Source organism: Parus major, chromosome 5 (genome assembly GCF_001522545.3).
Source record: "Parus major isolate Abel chromosome 5, Parus_major1.1, whole genome shotgun sequence".
NCBI classification, from domain to species: Eukaryota; Metazoa; Chordata; class Aves; order Passeriformes; family Paridae; genus Parus; species Parus major.
The window spans coordinates 48050860-48067447 of record NC_031774.1 but is presented as its reverse complement, the minus strand read 5'-3'; the positions used below and the strand labels follow the sequence as shown (position 1 = coordinate 48067447).

At 38.7% G+C, this 16588-nt stretch overlaps 1 protein-coding gene across 10 annotated transcripts in view; it reads left to right on the top strand.

Moving 5' to 3' along the window:
* The window catches only part of ATG2B (autophagy related 2B), a 52559-nt gene extending 41099 nt beyond the window's left edge, over positions 1-11460 (top strand). For 5 of the 10 annotated variants that reach the window (XM_015630775.3, XM_015630773.3, XM_015630774.1 and 2 more), the window contains one exon: positions 258-4674. In XM_015630775.3, the coding sequence (XP_015486261.1) occupies positions 258-488 (231 nt within the window). In that variant the 3' untranslated portion in view covers positions 489-4674. Of the gene's footprint in view, positions 1-257; positions 4675-5995; positions 6144-10387 lie in introns of those variants that run through there. The other 5 variants (XR_004497992.1, XR_004497994.1, XR_004497993.1 and 2 more) reach the window with 5 other exon arrangements.
* The last annotated feature ends 5128 nt before the right edge of the window (positions 11461-16588 follow it).

Here is a 16588-nt window from a genome sequence, read left to right as displayed (position 1 = left end):
GAGTACCCCAAAGTTTCTTCCCTTATGCACAAGATGTGCCACCAGAAGTTGCATGAAATACTTACATCTCTAATAGGAGACTGTTGTTTTAAATCTCATAAGAAGAACTAAATCATATTTATATCAGTATTGTTTTACTACAGTTATAATACAATTCACCAAGAAGAAAAATGCTGAGCAGTGTAAAATTTCCCTTAAAACTGGGAGAGGTTGCCTTTTCTTTTTCAGTATAACTGATTTCCTTTATTTTCTTAAAGGGGATTACGGACACAGCCCAAACCATCTATGAGACTGCTGCTCGTGAGCATGAGAACAGAGGAGTCACTGGAGCAGTAGGAGGAGTCCTCCGCCAAATCCCTCCAACTGTGGTGAAACCTTTCATTGTTGCAACAGAGGCGACCTCAAATGTTCTGGGTGGAATGAGAAACCAGATCAGGCCAGATGTGCGTCAAGAAGAGTCTCAGAAGTGGCGCCTTGGGGAGGACTGAGATTGTAAATCTGGCTCAGCAGGCAGGTAGCAAGGCTGGAAATGCAGAAGAATGTCCTGTTGGCAGCTTTAGATGGAGCTCACTTTGTTTTGTCACGCTCATCTCAGGATCAAATGAGGTTTTCCAACTGTTACTAGCAAAACATCCAACCAAAAATATTTATGAAGTGAAAAGCAAATTGGTACGTGCTTATACTGTGTGTTACCAATACATTTGGTAGATAGTGCCAAACATAGTGAAGCATGCGCTGCCAACTCAGAGACATGCTTGCTCTGTTCCATTTACCATATTTTTCTTGGTAGATTTGACATCTGAAGCAGTACCCTGTGTGGTGAAGCCAAGTGGACTTTAAAGAGGTTTTCTGAGCATAAGTCAAAGAACTGTCTTCAATAAAGGGCTCTGCAGATGCCCTTCACTGACTAAAGGATAAAACCTTTCATTGTGGATATGAGACATGAGGCTGTCTAATATGGAAGCAGATAAGGTAACACTGTTTAGTGGTCATAAGCATTGCTTTTAGCGTGGCACTTACAGCAAGGACAAGCTTGATAGCCATTCAGAGTTTAGATTCAGTGTCAATACACCTGCGAACAGAATTTGTTCCTAAATATTAAATACCTACTTTTGTGGGTTTTTGAAGAACCTGAATGTTGCAGAAATGTTCTGTTGTGTTGCACTTTAAAGGATATGGCCTGTATATTGTGCTTTTTTATAGTGTGAATAAAATGTAATGTGCATTATCCTTTATGTGGTTTAGAAGCTTACACAAATTATTGAAAAGAGCATCATTTGATGATGATCCTACAGAAAAGTGTCTTAAATTTATTTAAACTCATTATATGTAAAGACTTTTTTTGTCTACTGTTATACTAATTACAATGCTAAAAGTACCTACACTTCAGGAAAACAATTAATTATAATTGTCACCAACAGTTCTTTGTAAGAATGAAAAATCATAAGTAAAAACAAATTATTTCATAATTTCGTAGTTAAAAACTTTATTTTAGTAATCTGCTTTTATTTAAAGTTCATATTGTTGCAAAGTTGCTGCTCTCACAAGGTTTTCTTAATTTAGATTGTGTGTCATCAGTTCTTTTGACAGTGAGTATTTGGGGTCCTTTAACTGAAACTGGGAATGGGTGAGAGGTTTTTAAATAAGCAAAACTTGAAAAATCAAAGTTGGTACTGACATTATTTACCATTTAGTAGGTGACATGAGTCTCCACAGAGCTTTATTAAGCACCTGACATTGCACCATTTTGGGGCAGTTAAAAGTCTTGGCATTAGATGTGCAATAATGAACTTTTTTGTCTTGTATTAGCAAAAACTGGAGAATAAAAAGTAAAGATTCTTTTGAATAGCAAAATACTAATTTTGAATTTCAGTAGATTAAACTTTAAATGACTAGCCAATATGTATGTTTGTCATAGTTCTGTGCTAGTCATAAGTGGAAATCCTGCCCATATGCCATCTGGAAAATCCCCACTGAAAGGGGAACATCAGATGCTGTTGATCAGACTTCAGTCTCAAAGGGTGATGAGGAAATATTTTCACTCTCTTTGTTCAATTAACCTGACTCTAGCAGAAACTTTGCTGATGGGCCTTAAGGGACAAGCAGGAGTGTATGAAGGTAAAAAAGTGCTGCTTGTTCACGCTGGTACTATAGTAGCTATTTCTGAACACCAAAGAATCTGGCTGGACAGTAAATGATTTGAAAATGTCCCCTCTGTTGGGAAGACTTTTGCAGTCTGCTTTATTATTTTTCATAAAACAAAGCTCCAGGTAAAAACAAACTCTTGCATAGGGTGACAGGTGATACAGTAAAATTTTGTTTTAATTCACTGGAATCATTGAAGTTGTGGTACACTTTGAAGACCTGGTTATTTCAGCTAATTGACTTGCACGCATGAGGAGATTTTTGAGAGGAAAAAATACCTGCATATTTAATAACATAAAACGTAAAAAATACTTGCTGTAGTGCATACTTCTGCTCAGTAATTAGAGAGCTCTGCTTTAGTGAGAGCTCAAAGCACGAGCATTTTGCACAGGAATGAATTCGATGTTTGCAATGTGGCACCTCCTGAATGCCTTCTCAAGAAGTGGTGGTGAATCAATGCAAGTAAGTAGCAATGCACCTTTTTCATTGGCAATTACTATACTAGTAATTAGCTAGTACTAGTAACTAGCTATTCCAGTTCATCCCTTTAATTAAGAGTGCACTTCAGTAGCATAAATCTACATATTTGCCTTTCAGACACTGCTGAGAAAAAGTGGTGACATTTCAGTGTTCTTTCTCAATTTGTCAAGATCTGATTGTAGTGCAAGGCAGTTAGAATATATTTTTATATGAGGGCATGATATCAAGGTAAAACATTTTTGTAGCTGTCTCTCATTGTCAGCAATATAGATTGTACAGATTTATTAAACTTCACTTTTCACTATGTAAACCCTCTCATTTACTGCTTGCACTTTATTGAGACTTTTCAGTGAAATTGACTCTAAATTTTTTTCAACATTTTATTTTGGAAATGGTTTTTTAATTTTTGGGTGTACATTCTGCATTGTTGCAATATTAAAAATGTTTAAAATACTAAAAAATCACGGAACTTATCAAACGAGTCAACATTAAGACTAGTTTGCAGAACATGTCTTGTAGGGCTTGGCTTGTGTTTTAATTCAAAAAGTATCGTGTGAGAAGGGATTCATCAAATGCTCTGCTCAGTACTGGAAGAGTTTTCAAGCACTTAAAAAATACACAAAATGAAATTTGACTCTGGACATATTTCTTGGATATGGAAGCTTATGGATGACGTTAGTGTGTTTTCTGTTAGCACAAGGAGATTGGCAAAAATATTATTGTACTTGAATTTCCTACTGAAATCAGTTGCTATTGATATGGGCAGTTTTCATATTTGTAGAGGCTGTAAACTGGCCTAGACAATGTTTTAATTCTCTCCAAATTCTCTAACACTACTACTGCTATTCCTGTTACTTAGCCCAGCACCATCCTAGTAGACAGAACTGTCATCCTGGGTTTTCTTAGATATCCAGGTGTTTCAAATAGTACATTGATGAGTGTCTCGGAAGTACCTGAAAAAAAGCCATTTTTTGTAAAACAAACCATTCTTGCTAAGAATTTTAGCAGTGACTGAGAGCAGCAAGTCGTCACATCGATGGCAGCTTCCATTTTCTTTTCACTATCTCTTCTTAATCCTGCAGGTTTTTAGCCATGCAGTGTACCCTGTGTGAACTTGCCTAATGATCAGCATTGCCAGTTACTCACTAGATAATCCCCCATGAGTTCATCTGTGCTTAAGGGATGTGTCTACTTCTGTTTGCTCACTAAGTGGTTGATTGTTAACATCCATTGCTTGCTTTCATTTTCTGTTCCTTAATTGAGTTGTGAAGAAAGGCTTCTTAATATACCAAAAAGGTATTTAATGGTTATGAACAAGACATTTACCAAACATGAAACATACACCTGCAAATGTGATTCTGATTTTCCTTTAAATATTAAAATGTACGCATTTTGTAAAACAGTGAAATCCAAGAATTTGTTTAAAGTAGATGAATACTTCTAAATCTTTTAAGTACCCTAAATGCCTCTGCAAGATAAGTCAGAAAACATGTGGGTATGTGTCAGTTTGGATCCTAGTGTGCACAGTTCTTCAGTCTCCAGGCCTCATGATTTAAGCTTCTGACAACTGTTTTAAGTTGCTCTACATGCTGAATCTTGTTTACAATTAAACATTAGATACTTACAAATCAAATACATAAATACAAATCATGCATTTGTACTGGATTTCTTAACTGTAAGGTAGCTCAGACAGAAACATGGCAATTTGTGTATATGTTTGTGTATATTTTTTACATTTTTGCACTTACGGTAGTTTTGTGGTATTGTTTGTATATAGTTCGCTAGCATAAAGAATATAATCTCATGAAATAGAAATCACTGTTGACTATTTCAACTTGAGTTATTTTGCTTAAAGTTCTTGTCCCCTCAGTATGTCCTTGACAATTATTTTTAACCATAATTTGTATGGCACCAAAAGTATATATTTTAGCGTATTAAAATGCTGAAAGGCCTGAGTGCAAATAGGTTGTCTGTGAAATACATTTAATGGAAAAATCCCTCCACAGATTTGTAACAATGCAAAAATAAATACCTTAATTTGTTCCTTGAGTTGGTTTTCTCTACCTGTGAATACAACTGACACAGAAAACAGTCTCTTAAAGTACCTGAATTAACTGTTACAGCTAAGAGTTGTACCTCAAAAAAAAACTTCACTAACTCAAAAAGAGAAAGTTTTAAAATTACATGGAGGTCAAAAGGTAGGAAATTAATTAAGCTGGCTGTTACAACCTGAAATGACTTCTGTTGTGCATCAAAAAAGCTCTTACCTGAATGATCAGATTTTGTGTCCCACATAGGCCTGTTGCTGCATTTAGTTATTAAGAATGTATTTTTTATCTCTGCATTTAGTGGAGGCTTTTAAAGCTTCATCAGCTTCCAAACCCTGTGAAGAATGCAAATTAATTAATTCCCTTCTGGATTCTTCTCTCATGCCCACTTCATGCATGTTTAGTTACAAGCATCTGAAAAGAGATCTTAGAATTGTGAGTACTGGGGAATATTGAATGCTGGTGCCAGTTCCAGATCCCTGAATAATGTGACAGGTGGAAACAATTTTCTGCCGTGTTTTGTAATGATGTTATAATGTGTGGGGATGAGGGGTGGTCACTGTATAAGGCTGGATAACTATTCTGGCAAACAGTGACCCTTCATTTAAGACAGGAGCTGACTCTCACCCTCTGTAGCTTCTTTCCCCCTAACCCCTTGCTTTAAATAAGATCTCATTGTGGATTAAAGGAAAGTATCCAAGTTCTTTATCTCTTTGCAATACTAGGGTATACCAGGGATAATCCTGATGTCTCCAGTTTAGCCTCCAGACAAGCAGAGGAGATTAATGACACTCCAACTACCTGAGAATTTAGAAAACCACCAGGAAGTCATAACAATGCAGAGCAACATAAGCTGGTATCCTGGATCTCTATTCCTAATTGAGAATGATCCAGGCTCAAGTGTTCAGTCTTTTTTTCCCATTAGTGAATTTTATTAGTGGCATTTGAAATGTGATATTAAATAGTGGGGTATTTTCTGCCAATTCGTATTTCTAGGAAATAGTATCTTAAAACATCTCTATTACCAGAGATTATAAAAAGTAATAAAGTTGACTTTTTATGACAGATACTGAGGTTTCAGAGCTGTCTCATCCTGAAATAGTTATTAGATGAAAGCAGAACTTAGTGAAGGGCAACAATGGAGTATTCATGGCCCCACAGGCTAGGAAGCAGTTCAGGCTTCTTAGGTGTTTTTCATGAGGATTTGTGAGATATATATAGCGTAGTCTGTTTTCAGGCTTTTATTTGTGTATCTAATTACTTGCTCTTTTGTTGAATTCTTTCTTTATTAAGACCACAAGTGTTAAATTTGCTTCTTGCAGGTTGAAGATTGAGAAGGAAGCCTCTAAGGAGGAAAAGAGATGTGAAACTGTTAGAGCAGGATGCAGGTTACTTCAGTTTTGGAGATACACCACATAACTCAGTAAGATGGAGTTTGGTCCACTGTAGGCTCGTGAGAAAAAAAATAAAGTAAGTAGGAGCTGTTTCAATTAGAAACCTTTAACTTGCACCTTTAGACTTCAACACTTAGTTGTTTGGTACTGAAGATTTGTTTGTGGCCCCAACAACTCCATGAATCTCCCAGGATGAATTTCTTTCCCCTCTTCTCCCTGATAAGTTTGAGGATGTTTGACAGCTCTGCACCATCAGCACAGAACTGGCAGTCCTTGGCCTAATGTCAGGTGCAAGCATGGTGAGCTGAACCACAAAAGATGAAATGGCACAGGGTGTGCTCTGAGAGTGCTGATAAGAGCACAGGATGGGTATATGCTTTGTTGTGTTGAGTACTGTACAGATCTGGATGCATTGCAGCTGATGGAAAGATATAGAGACCTGGCAGTGATCAATAGAGGTGTGTACATGACATTTGGTACTGTGGATGGAAGAGTGATAGAAAAGCAGAGTATGCCATGAGAGGATAGCAAAAGTAGTGCTCAGTTTTATAATCAGGTTATTTATATTGACACAAGTTTTTAAGTTAAAATTCCCGGTATCATTTATCTCTTCAGTAATATTTAACAGATCTGAAACATTTCCTGGAATTACTCAATAAAATAATATGCTTCACCTTCATTATGGCCTGTCTCTGTGGACGCAGTGCCAAACTGTCTTTTAGAGCCCTAAAAGTATTTATATTAGACATGAGGCTTTCATTGTTGTTCAAGTTCCATTTTCTCTTGGCCTTTCAATTACTTTGTTGTAATAGTGTTTGCTCCATTTCTTTTTTTCCACGTCCTTTCTACTGAGTGCTTCTTTTCCTCAGAATTGTTGGCAGGCCACATGCAACAAATGTAAATGAGGGGGAACAATTATACCAATTCCATTAGAGGAAAACCCCCTTACTTGATAGGTGAATTCTGTTTACACCAGCCAAAAGTATTGTCCCAGGGTCATGGCTTTTTGTTTTTGTAATTTATTGGCAAAAAGGCCCTTTTTTTCTTTTTCCAACCAGAGGTGATGCCCCTCCAGGTAAATTTGTTAATACAATGGAGTTTGCTAATTCATTCAGAAAGAAAAATTACCTCTGAGTTTGAGAAAATCCATTGATTTGGGATTGTAAACTGGGGTCTGTTTCTTCACAATATCTCACAGGCTGTGCAGCAATGACAGGATGCAATTACAAGGGAGCATGTCCCACTACATTAACCATTAATGCCTCTACATTGCTGCCCTAAGCCTCTCATATAATTTAATGTGAAGATCCACACTGACATTAAGAGAGAAGGTTTTCAGATGCAATTTTCATCATAACCATCTTGCCTTGTTGTCCTCGGCCTGAATTTTTACTGATGCTGCTTCCTATTAAGCATGAAGCCCCAAGAATAGTTTTAACAGATATTTGTGAAGATGCATAAAAAGCAAATAAGGTTAATGAATAAAATTGAGCAGTGTTGTTATTTCTGTCACCCCTGAGGTTTGCTGGTAAGTGCTCTTGTGTCTGAATTTCATGATCAATCTGGCTACTTCAGGGGCAATCACATGAATTTAAGCTTGCCATGCAGACAGGATGAAGAGACAATAGATTTTTCAGAGCAACATTGAATATCTGCAAAATATTTGGGGTTTGTTTGGTTTTTTCTCACTACACATTTTAGGGTTAGCTATACAAATGGGTTCACTGGAGTTCTCTTTGTGTTGCTGAGTAACAGCTTTGGTGCTTTTGCAAAACTCCAAAAAACTCTGCAGCCAAGTTGATGTAGAGAAAGGACAGTGAGGTGAGTTCACCTGCCTGAACAAAGCCTGCTAGCTAAGAAGGAAGCTGAATGGCAGCATCCAGCCATCCTGAGGAAGGACAGAGGTGTTTGTTTCCAAAGCACAGTTTCCTTTTTAGTTGGTAGGAAAACATAGATTTTCTGAGCTTCCCCTGTGTTTTAGTGAGCCAAACCTGAGTGCTTTGCAGTGGGTCCTGGGGCAGGGCCATCAGGTGCAGGGGGTGACAAGGACACAGCTTTTTCCTTCCTCTCTGTAATGTACTGATACCACCCCCTTTCTTTTTCCAAGGAGTTTCTGTTTCAGCCAGTTTGTGGTATGTGTCAGGAAAAGTCTAAACTGTCATAAGCAAAACCAGCTTCTCAGTACACCTTGTTTTTACTGTAAAATCCAAATTGGTTTTGTCCTATTATTGTTTAAAAATATATATATAATCTGTCTTGATCTTGCATTGCACAAATAAATAAATGTGGTGATGCTGGGACTCTTGATTTTACACCAGGTACACATGGAGGCAGGTGTCAGCCTGCTCTTAGCTTCTCCTGTGTTCTCAGCTGCTGAAACCCATAGCAAAACTGAAAAACTGCAACTGTGTCCTTGCCTATTTTTAGCAAGGCTAAAGTGAGAACTTGAGGAGAACTGAAAGAGAAGACTCCTTCAAATTCTTTACTGTTTGAAAATTGAAGGACCTGCTTAGAGTAAGGCAAAGGACTGGGAGCTTTTTGACAGAGTTTGGTTAGTCTCCAGGGTAACTTCCACATGACTGAGTCTGCTTTGCTGAAAGCTGTTTCCTTCTTCACATTGCTTTTCTGTTTAAGACCAAGTCCACTGTGTTAGGTTCCAAGCAGCAAGAATTTACATTCCTCTGACATAAAAATCCTGAATTTTTCTACAGAGTATTTCCATAAACAACAGCTCTCTCTATGGTAAAAAAGAAAAAAAAAATTGAAATGTATTTTCAGACTAGTTCTTGTTTACATAAAAATTGGTGAATAATGTTGTATTTTATAAATCAAACTTTATCCCATATATCATATCTATTGTGGGACAGAAACTACTTGTGTAGAGGACAACACATGAGCTCTAGTCACTCAGGACACAAAGTGCTATATAGTTACCACTGAGATATGTGGTTGATGCTAAGGTCAATTTTAGGTGTATTATATGTACCTCTAGCTGGAAAAATTTACATCCTTATATGGATCACAATTGTGGTTATGATAATAATATTCCAGGAAGTCAAGATATATGTGAAAGCAATAGACATTGCATTTTATGCAATGAAAAAGGAAATGTTTTATAAGGCTTATCAAATTTCCTCAAATTTTCTCATTTTCAGAGGAGAAGTTTTTAGTTGTTTGTAATGAAATGCTGAGGTTATGACTTCAGAAGAAACTGATCATAGTGACAGAAAATACTAACGAGGAAGTGACTGCTTTAATAAGAAAATTAAGTATCTTAATCATTCACAGAGACCAGGGAAAGTCACAGCAAATTAAGTAGTGCCATTTCCCAAGGCATTCACAACTAAGTGATGTGTCTTAATACAACCAAAGCTGCATTAATTACTGACAATACATTAGCTCCTCTTTCAACAGAGAAAATGACTAAAGGTTTACTTAGAAAATATGTATATATCTACATGGCTGCTCAAAGAACAATGATAATTGCTTTGAATTGCAATGTTAAAAATAGTTATATGCATTGTTTAGAATGAAGAGACTCTGAAAACTGCATTAAGAATGTCTGAGAACTGAAAATTCTACTACAGTCAAATAACTTGAATCATGATGGTGGCAGTGGCACATTAACTTTGGGAGATGTTGCTCTGTCCTATAATGGAACACACCATCATGATGCAGTTTAGTGGCCTGACTCCCACTCATGTGGTGTGATGCTGTTAAAAAGCTTGTGTGCATTTGGACAGTTCAGGACATGGTTTCCCTTAGTAAATTCATTTTCCATCAGAGGAACTCAGTCAAAGGAGGAAGATGGTGAAAATGGGAAATATGGGAAAATATTTCTCCTGCTCACCAGCTTTTGGTCTAGTTTTGGCACCTTGTTTTGTGGCCTTGTTTGTCGGCCTTGATTCCTGCACTGAAGTTCCTACCCTGAAAAGACAGCATTACAGCAACTTTGTGCTTTCTCTGGATACTTTTCAGTTACTAATTTGAAAAGATGTTAGTTCACTTTTACCCAGCAACTGAGGAGATGGGGGGTTGTTTTACAAATGTGGTGCTTTGTTGTGATGCTGTTCTACTAGAAAAAAAATATTATTGTGCTCATCTATAATTGGCAAAAACACATTAATAAGATACATAGAAATACGTTGAATTGATGATAAAACAGTTATTTCCAGAAAAACACCATCTCTAAGAAAGAGGCAGGAGCCATTATTTTACTTGAGAAGAACAAGTTATTTCTATGTAATTCCTGTGACATTGTACTGTATGGTTTTTATGCATTACAGAGAGGCTTAAGCTGTCCTTCACCCCTCTTTCCAGCAGCTACTCCATCCACATCCTATTTTGGCTCCTAAGCTGTGCCTGGATACCTGGTGCATTGGAACTGGAACTGGATAATGGGTTTTAATCTGGATCACTTTCCTGATTCAGTTCATCCCTTTGTCCTGCCTCAGCTAAAGAAAAAAGAGCAAATGAGTGGAGAAAGTCAATCTAGGGCATGATAAACCAGCAGAGTCCTTGAAAAAAATATGAGAAACTGTGGCCTCAACAAAGATCAGTTACTTTTATGTCTTAATTTGCTCTCTGGAAGAAATCAGAGAGAGTTTACCAACTTGTAAGCAGACTGCCTATGAGCACTGTTGTTATCTGTCATAGCGGGATATGACTTATTTCTGCTTTTGGTAATACAGTCTGACATTTGTTTATCAAACTCATTCTCTTTGTTAACCAAAACACAATTAAAAAAAATATCTTTTCTTCCTTTTCTTCTCTTTTTATGAAATGTAAAGCTCTCATTACCTTGCTGTTCTCTGATTGTGATATTTACTAGTCAACAGTGATATGCATGTGTTTATTTGTATTAAAGTATGTGAATTGGCCTTGACAAAAATTTTGCATGATATGATCTCTTTTCTTTGTATTTTTTTTGCTACATTAATTTAGTAGAAAAAGCATTGATATTTAGCATCTTGCAACAATGCTTTTTATTCTGCCTGCATCTCCATTTGTGCTGGGATAAATAATACTCTGCTATCTTGGTTAGATTACACCAATGCAGTTTTTATGCTGATTGTGACAGTAGTCTAATTGGTCTAAATGTCAGATTCTGCCAGTAGTTCAGGGTATAGTGAGGAGACTGGTAAATAATAACATTAAAATAAGTAACTTGCTTTGCCTACACCACAGGTAACTTAGAAAGTGCATTTTATGTGCTATTATTATTGTTTTTACATGGCTAAATCCCCAAACGTTTAAGTGTCCACAAAGCCTGACTGTGAGTAATCTTGTCTAATGTTTAGATTTAGCAAAACAGTCAAACAGAAGTCAATCGAAATTAGCAATACATGTAAGCATCTAAGTGGTTTTTATAATAAAGGAAAAAATGTCCTTAAGTGTTTGCTTGAAAACAGATTTCAATTTCTATACAAATAACTGAAATTCACAGCAGTGTGTGGAGTGTGACACATTGAGGGTCATGAACTGTGTGAAGCAATGGATGATTCATCTTCTCAGATACCTGATTTTATAGTGGCACTTTTGGATCTTCACCAAAATTCAGCTTAACATGATTTTCTAGAGTGTGTTTTTAAATCCCTTCAGATTTTCACTAACAGCATGGTGAAGTGTTAGAGAATAACTTAGTTTCAGTGACTGTAGCTGGAATTAAAAACTTGAATTACAATTCTTGTGGAAAAGCAGTAATTCGTTTCTGCCAGGAGAGGCTGCTCAGCAACTGTTCCTTGGCTGCAAAACAAGCTCAAGAAAAAAATCCTCGCTGGGCTCCAGATCTGTGTATGTCAGATGTTCACGTATGCCTTCCAGATTTCCAAAAGAAAGGTTCCTTCCTTCTGTGTGTGTACATATTCTCATCAAGCCTTGTATGATATTCTGAAACTTCAGCCACAGGATAGAGTCTTCCTCTCAAGAATAGCAATGGTTCTGATTTGGGTCTTCATGCCTCTATGCCTCAGCCTTCATTAATTTAAATAATAATAAAGCTCAATGATTAAATAATCCTTTGAAGTATTATTATTATAATAAATAAAATAGTATTTTTAAAAACTTCTTTTCCTACCATTATGGTTCTTCCTATTACACTGAGTGATTTACATCACTTTATTTTGGCAGACAAGAGGAAGTGAGAATTCAAAGCATTGCACTACTTCCAAAAAAATCCCATGCTGTCTTTGCTTCACATTGCCCTACTCATGTACCAGAGTTGACCTTACTCTTGAAACACTGAAGGAAAAGTTGCCTTAGACATCCACAAAAATGGTCTTTGAAATGTTGTCAGACTTCAAGGTTTTCTTAGATTTGTTCACAAAGTCTGCTCTGATATTTTTGGTTGTGCTCCAAAGCAATCTGAGCCTCCTCATCTGCCAGCCTGGACCAGCCAAGCTCCCTGCATGGCCACTTGCCCTTCAAAGCTGCTGATCATGACAGTAGCCAGCTCCTGGCAAGGCAGGCACATTTCCTCAGCATCCAGGAGCAGATGCCCTCACATATGGGTCGAGTTACGCATCATCTCTGTCCAAGGACTTCCTTGGTAAAGGATTTCTAGCTGTGCTCTTCAAGAAAGAATACATGTGTAATTCTTGCACAATTGTCTTGGATGTTCTTGTCTTTGGTGTACGGCCCTGGGCAGGCCCAGTGACTCCCTGTGATGTGTCTGATCAGTTGGAGTAAGACACCCACCTCCTGGAGGTGAATGCAGACTGGGAAAGCTGTGCCTCTGCAGGCCTGGGTGTCTGGTCTCTAATCAAGGATGGGAAAAATGGAAGAGAGAGATGGTGAGCTTTTGTGGGAAGCTAGGCAGGAGGGGATGTAGGTCAGTGGTGACTTTTGGGACCTGCTGAACACAGCCTGTGCCCTGTGTTTTCCCTAGTGGCGCAGGGGTCTCTCCCTGTGGAGAGGGCGGCAACTCTCTCCACATTGTCCTCCTACACTACTGCAGCTGTACCCAACACAAGCCACTCCTCAGTCACACTTGCCTCTGCTACATTCTTTGAGGACTCTCAGGTCAGTGGACCTGTCCTGGGGCCATAGGTTCACACTGAGCGCCAGTGACAGGAGCCTGTGGGGAGTGTCTGTGCCCAGACTGGAACAGGGGACAGGAGGGATCTCTCTGTGAGCAGACTGGTCCAGAGGCAGTGGTGACAGCCAGCTTTGAGGATTAGCCTCTTGCCAAAGCTGTAGACAAGATTTGTGACTGAGCAGGGATTTGGTTCCTGCTTGACAGAGTCAGAGGTGCTAAAGCATTAGAAAAAAGGGTAGTTGTAACACCCCAAAGCTCTGTGTATGTGCAGGTTTAGTGGCTGCACTTTGTCCACACACAACACGAATGAATTTGACTGGCTGAAGTGTTATACTTATGAACACGCTCTTGAGAGGAGATGATTTTGATTTACACTGTCAAAGCAAATACGGTAGAGGAGTCTTGCACGTCCACACATTGTGAGTTATAAATGAGACAGTTCTGTTAATTCATTCATTGTCTTTAATGAATGCAAGCTAGAACACAGTACTGAAAAGAATTCTCTTTCTGTCACCAGGGATCTGAACCTGACTGGCTTCAAAACTTCTGAGCAAAAAGTGTGCATTACTCTCTGCCTGCGTAGAATAATGGTGTACCTTTCATTCTTTTTTATTCCCTTTTTTTTTCACTACAGCCCCTCTTATGTTTAGGTTTTGATGTTCTAGGGTTTTTTTTGGCCTCAGGGACCTTATCTTTCCAGGACACCTTGCTTTTTGTCTGTAAGACTTCTGTTTACTGCCCTCCATGATCACTCCCACCTGAGTCAAGACTAAGCACAAGATACAGAAGTGTAAGCTTCAATTTTTTATTCTCAGATGTTTCTCACAGAAAATCTGTGCTTTGGTTTTGAGCTCACACTTTTTAAGTATGTTAAAGATGACCATCTTCACCTGTCCAGGACCTCTTTCATTACCCTTTAGCTGCAGAGGTGAGGTGAAGGCTGTGTCTACATGAGCTTTCTTTTCTAACTCCAAATGGTGCCTTAAACTCCAAGCCACCTGTAAAAGCTTCCAGCTTTCTTTAAATGGGTGTCTAGTGCTCAGTTACCATCCATTCAAGAGACTGAGTCAGTGTTCAGTTCAGGTTTTGCAATCCATACAGTGTTGTGTGGATGTGAAAATCAGGCTGGATGCTGGTCCAGAAACATTCCCCTGAGCACACTTGATTGTCATGAAAACCAGTCAAATAGCTACCATCATTCTCCACCTCACAGAGGTGTGCTCTCCACAGGCTGCTTCACACCATGTAAACTCACATTTAGTGTCCATTTGCAGTCCAGAGCTTTGCACCTATTATTTTAGAATCCTTTGCATGTATTTGCATAGACATTTACGTTAGGAAGTAGGCAAGAGGGAAAGTGGAAGGGAAATGCCGTCATTAGAGTTTGTGTTCTGATAATGTTTCGTTGTGTTTGATTCCAGAGCTCTGCTTCATAGTTTGTTTGTCCATTAATGTAAACAGTGGAAATTTTGAATTCATAATAGCTCTTTTCTCATTAGACATGCTCTGAAATGATTCTGGGGCAGCTCAGACAGGACAGAGCAGTCTCTACTGCTGTTCTTCCATAGGACATACGGCAGCTAAGGGCTTGGGAAGCAGGTCAGTGAGTTCTACATGGTGTTAGAATCCATCAGCGTCCAGCTCTGTGTTGCCAAGCACAACTGTGTTGTGTGCAACTGTGTTGCTTCCTTGAGTGCTTCTTTCTGAGCAGAGAGTGCATGGCAAGACAATAAATGTATTTTTAAAAACTCCATTGGAATGTTTGAGAGTAACCAAGCAACACAGGTAATACGTATTAAAAATGCAGTACACAAAAGGACAAGGCAGCAAGAATTCTTCCACTAACATCTAAGTTACATGATTCATTCTCTGTGTCCTCACAGAGGTGCAGACCAAACTGGCCTTGTTGCAGACAAAGGATCTATGCTGTTGGAGACTCCCTCTGTAGCCTTCAAGTTTTCCAAACTCACACCTGGCATTGCCTTTAATTAGACATGAGTCTGTAAGAGATCATCCCTTGGAGAAGGCAGTTAATGGGCAGCAGTGCTTTGGAAGTGTTTCTGTGATTCTTCACTGTTGCCTGGGGAACCTGTGTTTCTGCCAAAAGAACTTTAAAAATGCCATGGCATTCTGCCCCAGGGTCTTCTAGAGCTGAGCAAGGGTGCAAACCACATTCCAGTAAAGTTACTTAAGCAAGCTGTTTGCCATCACCTTAGGTCTGTTCCAGTTTTCTTAAATTTGCTGTGCATTATTTACAGCTGAGAGGAAAAAGGCAAATAAGATTAAAGCAATTGTATTGGTGAGAGAACAGACCATCCACAGGGATAATTTGGCCTTTAGGTTCCTTTACAACAATGTACATTCCCCACTGTCACTGATACTGCTTTGTTGACTAATCATACAGGTGTTTAAACTTCTGCTTCTAAACATCCCATGGGAATTGGTTACTCTTGTTGGTGAACTCACAGACACTCATGCAACCCTTAGCAGAGCCTAACTTTTGGGTGGATATCCTGATCCTAAATTCTGCTGGGAGCCTCAGGACAGGAGTTTCCAACCTGTGCAGGAGGTCAGGAGCCTGCCCAGTGTGGCATGAGCTCAGAGCCCATGGAAAGGGCTCTTCTTCCTGCTAGCTCTTGAATTAGGTGTGTTCATGTCTTCTTCAGCTAAAACAGACTGGAAACCTAAACTAGGTGATGTCAGGATGTCCCTTCCAACATAAATGATTCTGTGATTTCATAATGTGAACTTTAGTCCTAGGTACACGTTTTGGAAGCAATCTGTGTATGGTTACAGAATATTTATAAAGCAGGATGCTGAAGTCTCAGGAGATTGCTAACATTACATTTGGCAGTGTTCTTTCCTCATCTTTTATCTGTGAACAGGGAGAAAATACTTTAAAATATTTAAACTAAACAATTTTAAGGATTTGCTTCACACAAAATATGCACTTAGCAAAAGTAATGCAAAACAATTTAGGTTACCACAAAATTCTGCATAAGCATCTTTAGGAGCTTCTTCAGTTGTTCAGAGGCCTTCCCATCTCTCTTTCTTGGCAACAGCATTTCTGACTGTGTTTCTGCAGGAAGGACATTAACTGTTACCTGTTACCATGGGAGCCAAGCACATATCCTTAGAAGTTGTCAATCCTCCAGCTCCTCTCTCATGCATACTCAAGCACACAGTCTTTCTGCTTCTCTCTGTCCCATTTCTTGATTCAGATGCATCTCCTGTAAAAGACAAGGTTTCCACTGTGGTACACTGATGTTGTCCCTGAAGCAGCTCAAACGTGGCTGAAGAATGACATTCCTCTTTCCTGAGGAGTTGATGACATTGTCACTTCGCCCCTGGGAAGGCAATAATATCCTCAGTTACTCGGCATCCACTCGAGTCATCTTGCACCAGTTGCTGGAATTTCAGCACTGTGTGGCTCAAGAATTCACTGGCACAGAGCAATATCATTGACTATTACATTGGTGGAAAGA